Source organism: Notechis scutatus, chromosome 4, assembly GCF_049901735.1.
Source record: "Notechis scutatus isolate UNSWTSFEM ecotype Mainland chromosome 4, rNotScu1.2, whole genome shotgun sequence".
In the NCBI taxonomy this organism is placed as follows: Eukaryota; Metazoa; Chordata; class Lepidosauria; order Squamata; family Elapidae; genus Notechis; species Notechis scutatus.
In genome coordinates, this window is record NC_142012.1 from 73433665 (window position 1) to 73447725 (window position 14061).

The window sequence follows — 14061 nt, forward strand, 5'->3', positions numbered from 1 at the left end:
CATTTTAAGTAGTTGCCACTAGATCCCCCCATGGGTTGGGTGATTTACTGCCCTGGACCCAGATTCAGATCCTGGCCTTGCTGGGGGCTTCCTTCAACCTCGGCCTTTCTGCACAGAAGTCCAGGGCAAAGGTCAAGCAGGGGAAAGAGCGCCAGCAGCCCCTCGGAGGGGGCCGGATTGCCCTCTCCTGCCTGGAGGCTCAGAGCGGCTGCTGCGAATCTGGGCTCAGCTGCTCCCCAGAAGAAGCGGTGCCAGCCTGGAACTTCTGGTCTGGCTGGAGGCAAGCGAGAGTCAAGTCTCTTCTGGCCCCCCTGCAGTTCCACAGAAGGCCAGCTGGGAGCGCTCCTCGGCCTGAAAGGCGAGTTCTGCCCCATCCCTTGAGATCCCACTCTCAAAAGGGAAACCTCCCGCAACAGCTGGAGCGAGGCTGGATGTGGTCCGGAGAAGGATATGCCCTTCTGCTGCCGCCAGAGTCAGGAGGGCTGGCACAAACCCCCCTTCCTCTTTGATTATGACCTGAACCCCCATCAGGAGCCCCAGAGATGGTGGCTGTTGCTCTTTCGGCGAGGGAGGGAGGAAGAACTGGCTCCGTGCAAATTTTAATACGGATCTGTGTCCCCTGGATCAGAGCGCAGTTTTTTTTTTTTTTTTTTGGTTTTCACACTGCGCTATTCTTTTATGCAGTTCATGACTAAAACCACCCGTTTTTAAGGTAAAATTTCTTGAGAATTATGTACTTTGAGAGAAAGTATGTTAGAAATATAATTGAAACAGATGTTTAAATACATTTTTGTGTGGGTGTGGTTTATTCTTTTTATTCTGTTTTATCACAGTGGAATGCTGAGATGGGATGGAGGCGATTCATGACGAGCGCAGGCGAAATGGCGCACAGTGAGACAGGCTGGACCCAGATGGAGCCATCCAAGCTCCCCCCCCCTCTGTCTCCCACCCGCACCCCCGTTGGACGTGGCTGTCCTTCAAGCTGGGAGCTCCGCAGCAGGAGGAGTAGGGGCAGATAGGATGGAGGCGCACACACATATGCCAACACACCCAGGGCGACTCACAGGTGGGCCATAAAACGAGGGGCTTTGCCAAAGCCTCACACAACTTGTGCAGACTCTGGAAACCATTGTAATCGGGGAGAGGAAGACCGAGATGCTCCCTGGCCTGGCTCAGCGGAAGAAAGGAGTTGTAGGGTCCAAAGCTCCGAAGTTTTGTACATTACCCTGTAGCCGATATGACTGCTAGAAAGCCAAGGTTTAACGCATTTGTGGGGAATCTGGCCCAGATCAACCAACCAAGAACTCAAGCCATTAATGGCTAGACTAGCTCTTGGATAACCCTTCCTTGACTCTGCTTTGAAGAGGCCCAGATCAGCCAGGGTCTATATTCAAGGGGATGCCCTTGGGTGGCAGGATTCTCCCCTTTGTGTAATGGCTGTGGCTGAAGTTCTCGACACAGAGCTTTGCAACCACTTTGGAAACTCATCTGCATGCCAACGTTGCTGATGGTGCACGGGAGGCTTCCTCTGGGGATGCGAGATCGAGCGCTGCAGTTCGTAACCAACAGCCGGCCTTGAGACAGGAGAGCCGCAGGCGGCTGCTGCGCGGGTGGAGCTGCTCCGAAGGATCGAGACACAGGACCCAGCAACCTCAGGCTGACAGGAATTGGGACTTTTTGATCATAGTTGGCTTCTGTCCCATGAAAGTGGGTGTAACCTCCTCCCCCCAAAAGCTGCCTTCAAAATATAAGCAGAGGAGGCAAGGCAGAGAGAGAGAGAGAGAGAGAGAGAGAGAGAGAGAGAGAGAGGGAGAGGGAGAGAGAGAGAGAGAGAGAGGGAGAGGGAGAGAGGGGAGGGAGGAGAGAGAGAGAGAGAGAGAGAGAGAGAGAGAGAGAGAGAGATGCTTAAAGTTTAAAAAGCCCTTAATATCCAGAGCCTCCTTTCATGCACTAAAAAAACAAAAAAACAAAAGGAAAAAAAAATGTGGCAAATAAAAAGGAGCTGTTTAATTTTGTTTTCTTTTAAAAAAAACAGCACATGATACGCGGAAAATAAGAACTTACATAAATTATACAAATGAACTTGACACGGGTCGTTCTTGTTTCTGGAGCAGATATGTACAGTCTAGTTTGTGTTTCCTTTTTCTGTTCTGATAGTGTTAAGATGAACGTTGACACAGTTTTTCTATACATTGCATTGATTTGAACTCTGAAATGGTACCCAAAGAAGCAACCTCCCCAGGGGGCATTTCCTGCCTTCCTGATTTATCTGGGAGGTTTCAAGGCTGCTGCCCAGCGGTGGGGGGTGGAGGTGGGGCAAGCCGAGAGGGCCCTCCCTCTGAGTTGGGGCCCAGGCGCACCTCAGCCTCGGCTGCCAGGAAACCCTAACCCTCCGCAGCCCTTGGTGCAGCAGGAGGCGGACCAGCGAGGAGGCTCGGGGGAAGCCAGCAATCTGGCCTCAGGCCCAGCTTAAGCCGGAGCCATGTCTCAGTCGGACCCAAAGCGCTCAGCAGGGTGGAGCAAAACCGCTTATTGGTTATCACAAATATCGATATACTTGTTTGCGAGACAGGACTGCGGGATAAAAGGAATGTTATTTGCGGGATGGCGTCTTTCAGGAGCATTTACAACTTTGTGCTCGGGTGTACAGAGGAGAGCTGGGAGGGGGGGAAAGCAGGCTGGGGGTTCAGAGCCGCCAGAGGATAAACGCTGTTGTGCAAAAGGTCCCCGTAGGAGCTGCCCACAGGGGAGGCTGCCGCCAAGTGCCTGTAAAGCTGCTGAGAGCCGCCTGGGGAGGTGAGGAACTGTCTATGCACCATGAAGGAGTGGAGCGCAAAGGGTTGCAGAGGGGAGAGGGAGGCCTGGTTTTTCAAGTACTGCAGGGGGTGGGAGTAGCTGGCCACTGGCATGCGGCTGCCCAGGCCGCCGCACAGGGTCCCTGGGTACAAACTCGTGAAGATGGGGCTGGAGAGGGGGAACTTTTGGCCCTCCAGCGCCCCGCCTGGGGGTGGGCCATGCACTGGCTTGCTGCCCTCCATGTCCTGTTCTTTGGAAGGGGCTTCCTTTGGTAAGCGCAAGGGTGAGACTGCTCGGACCTTCTTCTCCAAAAGGCCTTTGTCCAGGTCCTCCAGGCTGCGCTTCAGAGGGCGAGCTGCCCCGATGCCCTGAGCCATGGCTTTGTGGCTCAGGACCGGGTGTACCATCCCGTCCAACTTTCTTGGGGCTGGCAGCTTGCAGGCCCTCAGGAGGGGCTCTCCCTGTTTCTTTGGGGCGGAGACCGTCATTGGGGAGACCCGACAAGCCTTTGGATTGCCATCCACACTTAGAGTCTGGCCGGCCAAGGAGTGGAACCGGGCGACGCTTTTGCCCTCCTCTACACCCCCGGGTGAACCCCGTAAGAGAGGGGCTCCCAAGGTTTTAGTGGTCTGTTTGTGGCCCCCTTTGGGAAGACTCAGATCTGTGGGCTGATCATCCAAGGGGGTTTCCCGGGAGGTCTTGTTCTCCGGCTGGTGCAAAGGCGGGTGGTAGCTGAGTAGTCGCCTGTCCTGGAGCTTATGGGGAGGGAACCCAGCAGCATTTTCCCCGTACACATCTCGGGGGAAGTACTTGGAGCACGGCTGGCTCCCCAGGTGCTCGGCACGCCTATAGAGGCTGTGGAGGGGAGGGGAGGCGTAAAAGTCTGCCAAGAAGCCTGGCACATGCGAGTGGTGCAGGGCCCTCCTCTCGTTCATTCGCTCCTTCATATCCTGGATTTCTGACTTCAGTGCGTAGGATTCTGCTAGGGCACTCAAATGCTGCTTAGAAAAATCACAACATTCGGAGTCTGGTTTCTTGAGCAGGGAGTCATGTCGGTAGGCATCGTGACTAGGCCTCCTGTCCTCCACAGTCTTGGGTTTAAAACTCTGCACGTGTTGGATGACCGATGGCCTGCTGACCGCTGCACTGTCCATTGAGTGCCTGGGAGACAGCAGTCCTGGCCTGCCGGACAAGAGATCGTCCTTGCTGCTGAACTTCTTCTTGCTGATCAGTGGTGGTGGGGAGCCATACGGGTAGTTGCCACAGGAAAGGGCTGCCCCGCTCACCTGGGAGAGGAGCTTCTTTTTTGCCAGAGGGGACATGATGCCTGGGTTGCCCTTGGAGTAGAGTAACGGGGTGGAGCCAAACCCGGGATCCCCATTGAAGGGACTTGGGAGGTCCTTCTCCTTGAACATGTCGAAGTTCTGCACCACCATCACTTTGGGGCTCTGCTTCAGGGCACTGTGGATGTCCTCGCTGCCCAACTGATCCACTTTCACCGTGCAGTTGGCAATGTAGTCCGCCATCTCTGGGATTTTATCATCTTCCATCTCGTTCTGACTTGGGAGGGGCAGCTGGAGGCTGGGGAAGCTGCTGAAGGGGATTGCCTGGGCCTCCTCCTCTTCCTCGAGGCCATCTGCAAAACACGACACCCCGCGTAGTTCCTGCTTGGGCTCCTCCTGCAGCTCCTCCAGAGGTGGGCTTCTGGTCATGGCTTCAGGGGAGACCAGAGATGCGTCGGCCAGAGGCTCGTCCTCTTCCAAGAAGGCCACTCTGGGGGCCACCGGAGGGGACCCTTCGGCAGAGAGTTTCATGGCTTCTGCCGCAGTCAGGTCCAATAAGCTTTTCTGCAATGAGCATTCCTGATTCTTCTCTTTGGCCGATGAACCCTAGTAAAAGATTTGGAGAGGAAACTGTGAGAAAACACCACCAAGACAAGCATCTTATCTGCAAACAAAGCCCTCGGCCTTTGCGCTGAAGCCTGCAGGGTTTTCTAGCGGCCTCCACAAGAGTTTTCCACTTGTGGAATAATTAGGACTCAGCCCCTCTCTTCTATCCCAGCACAAGGTGCAGGCAAAGCTACGTTCCTGATCTGCACCTTCCGTACTGTATGGAGACGCAGCAACCTTCATGGAAGGCCCACCCATCCATTAAGGCAGGGGTGTCAAACTCGATTTCATTGAGGGCTGCATCAGGGTTGCATTTGACTTTGGGGGCTGGGGTGTGTGTGGCCAGGTGGGTGGGCATAGCCATCTCGATGTCACTCATCAAAGCTCTGTTTTCAGTCATGACGGCCCTCCCGGGCTGTTTTTGGCTATGACAGCCTCCTGCAGCCCTCTGCCAGCAAGGGGAGGCCGTGTACGGCCCTTCCGAGCTCCCTTTTGGCTGGCAGAGGAACCGCAAGCCGCTCCTTCGCTGTTTCCAGGGTGGGCCCACCAGCCAGATCTAAGCACCCCGCAGGCTGGATCTGCCCCTGAGCCTCGAGTTTGACACCCCTGAACTAAGGGAACGGTCGCTGCTGCTGCTGTGTTCACAGAGCAGGCCAGGGAGAGAGAACCCCATCCCAGGCAAATGGATTCCTTTCATCTTTTAGATTTAAGCTTTCAAGGCTACCCAAGGCAGCCCTTTCTAAAAAGAAGGACCACCCTTAGGGTGGCTTGAAGGGGGTGGACCAAGGGCAGAGCTGAACGAAAACCAGGCCAAGAAATTGGGAAAGGACTCTGGGGAAGGCAAAAAACAGCCGAACCGGATGTCCGGAAATGGGCCTGTTTCTGTGTTCCGGAGGCCCCCTGGAGCCCGGAGGAGGCTGCTTTCGCCTCCCAGAGGCCCGAGGGAAGCCTCTGGACTCTGGGAAAGGTGGGAAAAAAAGCTCAACTCCCGGAAGTTCTGGCAGGCCACACCCAACTGTACCCAGTTGCTGGGATTTTTGAATCCCACCCTTGCCAGGAGGGGTACAAAAAGCTCCCTTCTCCCTTCTGGCAGGGCTGTCTTGGGCTTTCCCTGTGGCAAGCCTTCCTTCAGATCGTTTTGCTAAAAATCTCCCCCTTCTGTTTCGTCCGTCAATCCATTTACACAGAGAGGGATCCTGAGGCCATTGGTGTGCTTCACCTGAGAAGCAGCTGCCTGGCCATCCTGCAAAGCCACCTTCCTTCCCCAGCAGTCTTTGGGCAGGAGACCCTGACCACAGCATGCTGGGCTAAGGAGCTAAGCTGCTCTCCTTCTCCCTCTCTTCCTCAGGCCTGAAGAGAAAGCAGCAGGAAAGGAATCGCCTTGGAGAAGGACGGTAGGTAGGAAAGAAAGCTCCATCTTCTCCTGGATTTGTGCCTCTGCAGCTGCTTTTAAGTTTCCTTGGCTGTTGAGAACTTGAGGCTGGCAGGAAGAGTGAGATTTGGTGTTTGTCCAGGGCTCTCCAACCGTGGCAACTTTAAGACTTGTGGACTTCAATTCCCAGAATTCTGCTGGGTGAGGAATTCTGGGAGTTGAAGTCCACAAGTCTTAAAGTTGCCACAGTTGGACAGCCTCGTTTCAGTCAGCTCTCGTCCGCCAAGGAGAGGCCCCCGGTGATCCAAATGGAGTGGATGAGATCAAAGAATGAAAAGTTTGGGACAGAGAAACCGGAACAGGCAGAACAGACCTCTGCCGGGTCCTGGGGCTTTGGTGCCTCCTCTCGCTCCTTCTTGCTCTTCATGTGTTCATGCTTGATGCGCTTTGTGCTGGCCAATTTTATCTTACTCTCCACCTCCTGAGCGATCTCTTGCTTTCGAGGCTTCACCTGAGGCAATGGCTTGTCTTCCTCCCCTTTAATGTATCTTTCATAGGGCAGGATTAATCTAAAGAACAAACAAACAGTCAGTTAGGGAGATTCTTGGCCCTGGGAGGAAACCTCTCCTGGTAATGGAAAAACATCATGGAAAAGGACCAGGACCTCCTTCGGGGCAGCTGGGAATAAGCAAGTGCTTTGGGCAGGGAAGGATCTCCAGCTTGGAAGTCCAGGGTGGGGTCACACCAAGCATTAGGAGGATCCCCCAGGTGGCATTAATAGATAACAGATCATCAGAGTTGGAAGGGACCTTGTAGGTCATCTAGTCCAACCCCCCACCCAAGCAGGAGACCCTACACCATTTCTGACAAATGGCAGTCCAATCTCTTCTCTCCTTGAAAGTCTCAAGTGATGAAGCTCCCACAACTTCCCGAGGGCAACTTCTGTTCCATGGGTTATTTGTTCTCCCTGTCAGGAAATTCCTCATTTCCAGGTTAAATCTCTCCTTGTTCAGTTTCCATCCATTATTCCTTGTCTGGCCTACAGGCGCTTTAGAAAATAGCTTGACCCCCTTCCTCCTCCCTGTGGCGGCCCCTCAAATATTGGAAGACCGCTATCCTGTCTCCCCTGGTCCTTCTCTTCCCTAGACTAGCCAAGCCCAGTTCCTGCAACCGTTCTTCATATGTTTTAGTCTCCAGTCCCCTCATCATCCTGGTTGCTCTTCTCTGCACTCTTTCTAGAGTCTCAACACCTTTTTAATAATGTCACCACCAAAACTGGATGCAGTACTCTAGGGGTGGTCTTACTAAGGCTTCATAGAGTGGTATTAGTACCTCACTTGATCTCGATTGTATCCCTTTGTTAATGCAATTTAGGATTGCATTAGCTTTTTTGGCTGCCGCTGCACACGGCTGGCTCCTATTTAGCTGGTTGTCCACTAAACATTAGGGTAGACAAGGCCAGTTCCATTCCCAATCCCACCCCCAACTCCTGGCTGTCCTCCTCGTGGACCCCTAACCTCTTCGTCCTGCTCCAAAGGCAACCTGGATTTTGCTTTTGCTTTGAATCGTTTGCTTGCTTTGCTTCTCCTATCCTGGATTTCTAAGTCATCACAGAGATTCTTCCTTTTTCAAAGGACTCCTTGAATGCCACTGTAGGCTACAGTTTTAGGTAAGCATTAAGCAATTCTAAAGGGAATCCTTAGCAAATGGGATGGTTTTAAAAACTCGGGCATTGCATTCGCCCCAGTGTGTCTGTGCATTGGGTGTAGAAGAAAGCCTGACTATGTTAGTGGAGCGTTTTATCCCGGGAAGAGATTTGGGGTCTCTTTTGAGCTGGTTCAAAAAAACAAACAACAACAACATCAAAATGAGATTTTGAGTTGGATCAAATCAGCCCTTACGCTAGCAAACAAGCTACTTATTTTCCTGAACTTTGACCCTTTAAGTCAACCGGACGAAGCTTTTATTTACAGTGCCAATTTTGGGTCACTAAATAGACTTCTCCAATCTGGACCCCCACCTCACCTGTAAAAATTGGGGCACTGAATTTTCCATCGGCAGAGAAAAGATATTTGTGTTCTAGAACAGGGTTCTTCACCTTGGCCACTTTAAGCCGGAGGACATCAACTCCCAGAATTCCCCAGCCAGCCAAGCTGGCTGGGGAATTCTGGGAGTTGATGTCCTCCGGGCTTAAAGTGGCCAAGGTTGGGGACCCGTTCTAGAAAACTGAGGAAGGCTGAAGGGATGCAGGGGTAGGTGAGAGACCCCTCTTTACACAAGAAGATAGGAACCCAAAGTATTTATGTTTTTTAAATCCCTACCTTCTGAATGGTACCATTCTTTTTTAATGTAGAAATTAAAATAACCCTCAGCGCTATTTTTTTTTTGTTCCTCCCCAGTGTGGCTCTTGATCTAAAAAGGAAGATTTCCTTCGCGTTAACGAAAGGCTATCTGAATTTCAGCATCTGCGATTAAAGTTTTTGTTTTTTGTCTTAATGAGGCATGCAACGTGATTAATGAATTACTCACGGTGGGAATAAAATGGAAACTTTTATATGACAAAACATGTTTTTAAGGCATCTGTGGAAAAAAAAAATGTACTTGGCTTGAAAAACAACATGAATCTGTTCCAAAATCAGGCTGCTTTAATTATAGTTTAATCTAAGAATTCAAAGTTAAAAAAAATAAAATGCTTTTGTTCAAATGCAAATTTTTGCTTTCTGGGTTGTTCCAGAATCCACTCCAGACCATGTGGTTTAGATTGAGATGTCCCAACTGCAGAGAGAGCTGGGATTTGCTTCTTCACAATGATAGCATTTCACATTTTAATAAAGTGCAGCATAATTGATGTTAAATATAAACCTACTTCATGCTCTATTAGAAACCGGAGTCATTAGCTGAGCATGCTCTGGCAGGGCCAAGAGAGGGAGGGGGAGAGGGAGGGGGAGGAGGAGGAGGGGCGGCTTTTGAGCACTGCCCTCCCCTCCAAAGGCCCAGCCCAGGGGAAAAATCCTCTTCAGATCCCATTACAAACTGAGTTTAAACATGTTGCAGCTGCTGGAACCGGGGACGCGTTCCCTCTATGCAGGCTTAGCAAAATAGCAGAGAGGCTGCCAAATTCTTCCCGCGGTAACGTTGCAGTTACTGTTTATGTAGTAAAACAAGGCTGATGGAGGAGGGGGGGGGGAGGTAGAGGAACCGCCCTCTAGTTCCAGCACCAGCTTTTCCTGAAGAGGAAGCGAAGGAGGGCGGCTCGGTTGCTTGCAGAGCCATATTTATCTCTTCTCTGCCACATGTTAAATATTTGAAGAATCAGATTTAGTCAAAACACATTTTTTTTTGCAGCAAGATGTGTTAGCGCTGCAGAAAAGATTGTTTGACTTGGGTTGCTATGGGAACGTGCAGCCTCTTTGAAATCTGCATATTCGGCTGATAAATCAGCAGGACCCCCAGCCACTGCAGCCCCCCCCCGTTCAGGATGCCCCCTTCACAGACCCTTCCCCACCCCCGGCACTTTCCAATTTGGCCCCAACACAGCCCCAGAAAGCCTGCAGCCTCCTTTGTGGCCTGGTCATCGCCAAGGATGGGCTGCAGCATTTCCTCCTCCCCACCACCCAGAGAAAGGCCAAGCGCCCCTTGCCTGGCCGGTGCCAGGTAGCTGGGAATTGGAGCGATGGGGAAAGCAGGAGGGTTGCCCTGCAGCACGCAGACTTTGCGAGGAAGCTCCGCTGAAAAGGAATATACCGGTACGAATATACCTGACTGATGTAACTGAAAACACCACGGAGCCCCTCCATGACAACTCTAACCTGATGAGGAGATTTCCAGGGCTAGAATTTCCACTGTTTCTCTCTCTCTCTCTCTCCTGCCTTTCTTTAATCTCTTTTTTTCTCTCTGTCGCAGCCCAGCACAGTTACCACTGGATGTGCGATCTTATCATGTCATTATTAGATGCTGTTACAATACAAGCATAATCCAGTGGATGGAAGACTCAAATCTCCAGCTGCTCTGTTAGTAAAACCACAACACCAGCATGTGGGTGCATGCACAGACAGACAGACGGAGGGAGTATCTCTGGAAGTCAACATTGCACCAGACAGGAAGAATGCAGCTCTCTGCTTGGCAAATGCAACAGCCCTCACATTAGCACCTTGATTAATTTCTGTGTGATTTCTGTCGCTCCGCTGAAGACTTGGCATCATCAACCTCTGTGCAAAATAAAAGGGCCCACTTCACAACCATAGCAGAAATAAGCCAGGAGGGGTTGGCATCCCCCCCCCCACCCAAATTGATTTTGGACCCAGGGAAGGCTGAAGAAGGTGGACCGAGGCTGGTGGGGCTTTTCCCTCAAGGCTCCTGGGCTGCTTGCCTTGGTGGTGTCTCCCTCCACAAGGCTCTCTCTCCAACCTGTTTTAGGAACAGCCCTGGATCCAAGAAGAGCCCTCTGCTGCCCTGCATGGCTCCATGGCCTCTCTCTTCCCACAGATTCTCACTCCCGTTTTGGCAAGGTAGGAATAAGGCAGTTGGGTTCTCGCCACAGAAGAATGGATCAGAGCAAGATTTCTCATTTTTGTGTTCTTTTTGGGTCGGGAAGTATTTGGGGTGATTTGAAATCATGTATTTTTTGGTTTCCAACTTTAAACTTGTTAGGAAATTTCCCTGGTTCAGCATTTTGGCGCTAAAATCTGCTAAAACTCGGCCCCAGCATAGATTTACCAGCATGGAGAACGGTTAGAAAGACCCCAATATTTACGCCCAGGTTCCATCTGGGTGCATGTGTTTTTACCCATAACAGCATTATAAAGTACAGTTCCTACATTTAAGTTAATAAAATGTATTATTTAAGGGATAATTGCCGTAACTAGAAAATGTAAACAGCCGCACATTAAAAAACAATTTTTCCATAGGTAGCAGGTTTTGGAACAGCACGGGGCAATTTTTTTCTCTTGCAATAATAAAAGAATAACATTTTCCAGTACACAGCAGAAACAGTAGGGAAGCCTTTGCTATCAACTGAGCTGCTGATTAAATTCAACGACTATGAAAAGCAAGATTATCCTTTGCAAAAAAATAATAACAATCACGGCAACTTCAAAAAAAAAAAATCCATACAAGCTGATTGAACAAACTGGAACTGCATTAATCCTTATTAATGCAGCGATAGATGACATTTAATTGCAACTATCCCCCCCCCCCTTTTAAGGAATAAGAAAAGAAAATCTGTGTAACTGAATGTTGGTTTAAATAATGCAGCTTCCCGACCCAAGTTTTTAGCTTTCAGTATCCCCTGATATAATGAAAAATTCAGCATACGCCTCTGCAGCGGAAGTCAGAGGTCATCAAATCTATTACAGTAATGTAAGTCATCTGGCTAGCTGCCAGGCTTTTGGAAAAGAAAGGAAAGAAAGAAAGGAGAGGGGAGGGGAGGAAAAGGAGGAGGAGGGCACCTTTTTTCTCTTACCTTCTCCTCAGCCTTCTTTCTTACAATGAGTTAAATAAGACAGACCAACAGACGAAACCAGGGAAATTGCAGGAATACGTGTGTGTGTGTGTGTGTGTGTGTGTGTGTGTGTGTGTGTGTGTGTTCACTGCCAACAGAACATTTTATGTTTACAAATTCTCTGGGGCTTTTCCTCACCTCCACCAAAGGCAGAAACTTCCCATTAAAAACATGGATTTCACAGCATGTCAAAACATGTCTTCACTATTGGGACTTCATAAACAATGCAGAGATAAAACCACACACTGACCCACTCATGTCCTTCTCTGGCCAACATTGTTCTTCCTCGCGTGGGAAAAGGGCGTGTGGATGTGAATGGCTCCTAGCCCAATTAAGGCTTGTGCTCTTTTCTCAGGAAATCATAGCACGCAGCTCTTTATGGAAACCATAGTCATCATCCGCATCATTCTCCGCCCCCTCCCAGCATTGGCCAGCCAGAATCCTTGGGATGAGATTAAGTACAACAACATCCAGGCACCATTTTTAACGCTCTTTGGCAAGGCACCAAGATTGGAATTGTGCCCGGAGAACCTGCAGTTCACGCCAAAGGCAATTTAATAGTAGAATGAAGTATGACCACGAAGGCCTCTGAGTCAGTGGTCAAGCTTCAGCTCCATCCTGGCTTCCAAGGGTTGGGGAAGACAACTATTTGAGTGGGTTGCGGCCCTTCTAGGCCAATCAGGACTGGAGAAGCAGCGGATTTGCTTCCGAGTCATCAATCAGGGTGTCAACTCCAGATCTGGAAGAGTCTGCCAGCGGTGGTCACTCGGTGGGCCAAAGTCTGACATCTAAACTTCAGCCACCTGCTAAGACCTCCGCCATGATAACTAGTCCCTGTAGCCTCTTGCATCAAAGAAAAAGAGACAAACACTAGAATTCAGTATGACAAATGGAAACATGATAAGGCAGAATTTCAACTGCCTCTGGAGGTAATTATTTCTAAGAGACAGAGATAGCTGTATGGACATAAATAATAAATCATTAATTCTCCCCGTGGAAATGATCCAAACCCTTAAAAATAGGATTAAAAAAGCAAAGAAATGTAGGTGTTCATTACTAGCCATCTGCTTCCTCTAAAGCCTTCCAAAAAGGAACGTCTTGCAGATATTCAACAGCAACAGATAGAACAAAACTTGTTTTGATCTTACAAAACAGAATCAATTGGGAGATACCGATGTTTGATCATTTTCAGTCGGCTGTTCATCTTCCCTAATCTAAGGCTTTTAGAGATATTGATTTCAGCAGCAGGGAGCAACTGGCTGACCTGGTCTGAGCTGGAAGCTAACCATGATCTTGCTTAGCTGTTCAGGGCTTGGATGGGAGATCATCATCCCTTCTAGTGGGTATTGTTTTAAACCGACGGGAAGATTCTTGGAATACAGACTTAAGAGTCTGCTTTAATAATTGCATTCTTCCACCACTAGAGATTTAATTTTAATTTTCTTTTTGTACTTATTGGTGAGGGGAGGAGAGAAACATACTTTCAGACTGTTCAATTGTTCTTTTGTTAAAGCATCCATTGCTCACATAATTGAAAAAATGTTTATTCAGTGACAGGCTTGACGGTGCCGTTGTTTAAGCTTAATGATAAAGCCCTGGGGACAGCAATGGAAGTTAGAAAGCTTCTTGTTATTTATCCAAGTGGGACAAAACACCACGGCAAAAAATTGATCCTCCCGTTCTTGCTCACTTGCTGGGGGACTTCAGCACAATCCAGGAATGGCTGGATTTTCCTGGAGACAGCCTCCTTCTCTCAGCTGGTGTCAAAGACCAACCCAGCAGAACTGGAGACTTGGGCAGATCTGCGTTTAGTCAATAGGCTTTTATTGGCCTGCTTTTAGTTACCTAAGGGCACCACTGCAAGAAGGCTGGAGATGCCTTCACTCATTAGAGTATTACAGGGCTTTTCTGTTGGAAGAGGTGAGGATATTCGATGATAACAGATAATCAGAATTGGAAGGGACCTTGCAGGTCATCTAGTCCAATGGTCATCTATCAGTAGGCCGGGGGCCACTGGTGGTCCGCAGAGAAAGCAATTAATCCAGGCTGCGCGGGAACACAAGGCTGGACCGCCCACATGGCCCATGGGAACACAAGGCTTGTGTCACTTGCATTGCGAACAACACAAGGTAGTGAGGAGAGGGTGGAAAGGGCAGAGGGGGGGAACTTGCCCCATGCGCCTCATCTGGCCACCGGGCTGCTTCTTTCTGCTTCTTTCTTCTGCTTTTGGCTGCATGCAAGGAAAGCAGCAAAAGTCTTTCTTTCTCTCCCCCAAACTCTGCCAGAACTGAGTCTTTGGGACCCTGCAAGGCCTCCTGCTCCAAGAGGCTGCGCCAGCATGACAAGTCTCACAAAGACTCATTTCTGGCAAGAGTTTGGGGAGAGAAAGAAAAACTGCTGCTGCTTCTGCTGCTTTCCTTGCATGAAGCCAAAAGTCTCTCTCTGTCTCTCTCTCTCTCTCTCCCCCCTGAGACGGAGCTGGAGATGGTATCCTGCGATCCCGA

The 14061-nt window shown here is 49.9% G+C and overlaps 1 protein-coding gene across 2 annotated transcripts in view; it reads right to left on the reverse strand.

Annotated features, from left to right (window-relative positions):
• Positions 1–1985: 1985 nt before the first annotated feature.
• ARID5B (AT-rich interaction domain 5B) overlaps positions 1986–14061 on the reverse strand; it is a 138422-nt gene continuing 126346 nt past the window's right edge. For both annotated transcript variants that reach the window (XM_026674235.2, XM_087963767.1), the window contains 2 exons: positions 6431–6626; positions 1986–4685 (listed from right to left, as the gene is read on the reverse strand). In XM_026674235.2, the coding sequence (XP_026530020.1) occupies positions 2625–4685; positions 6431–6626 (2257 nt within the window). In that variant the 3' untranslated portion in view covers positions 1986–2624. The remainder of the gene's footprint in view (positions 4686–6430; positions 6627–14061) is intronic.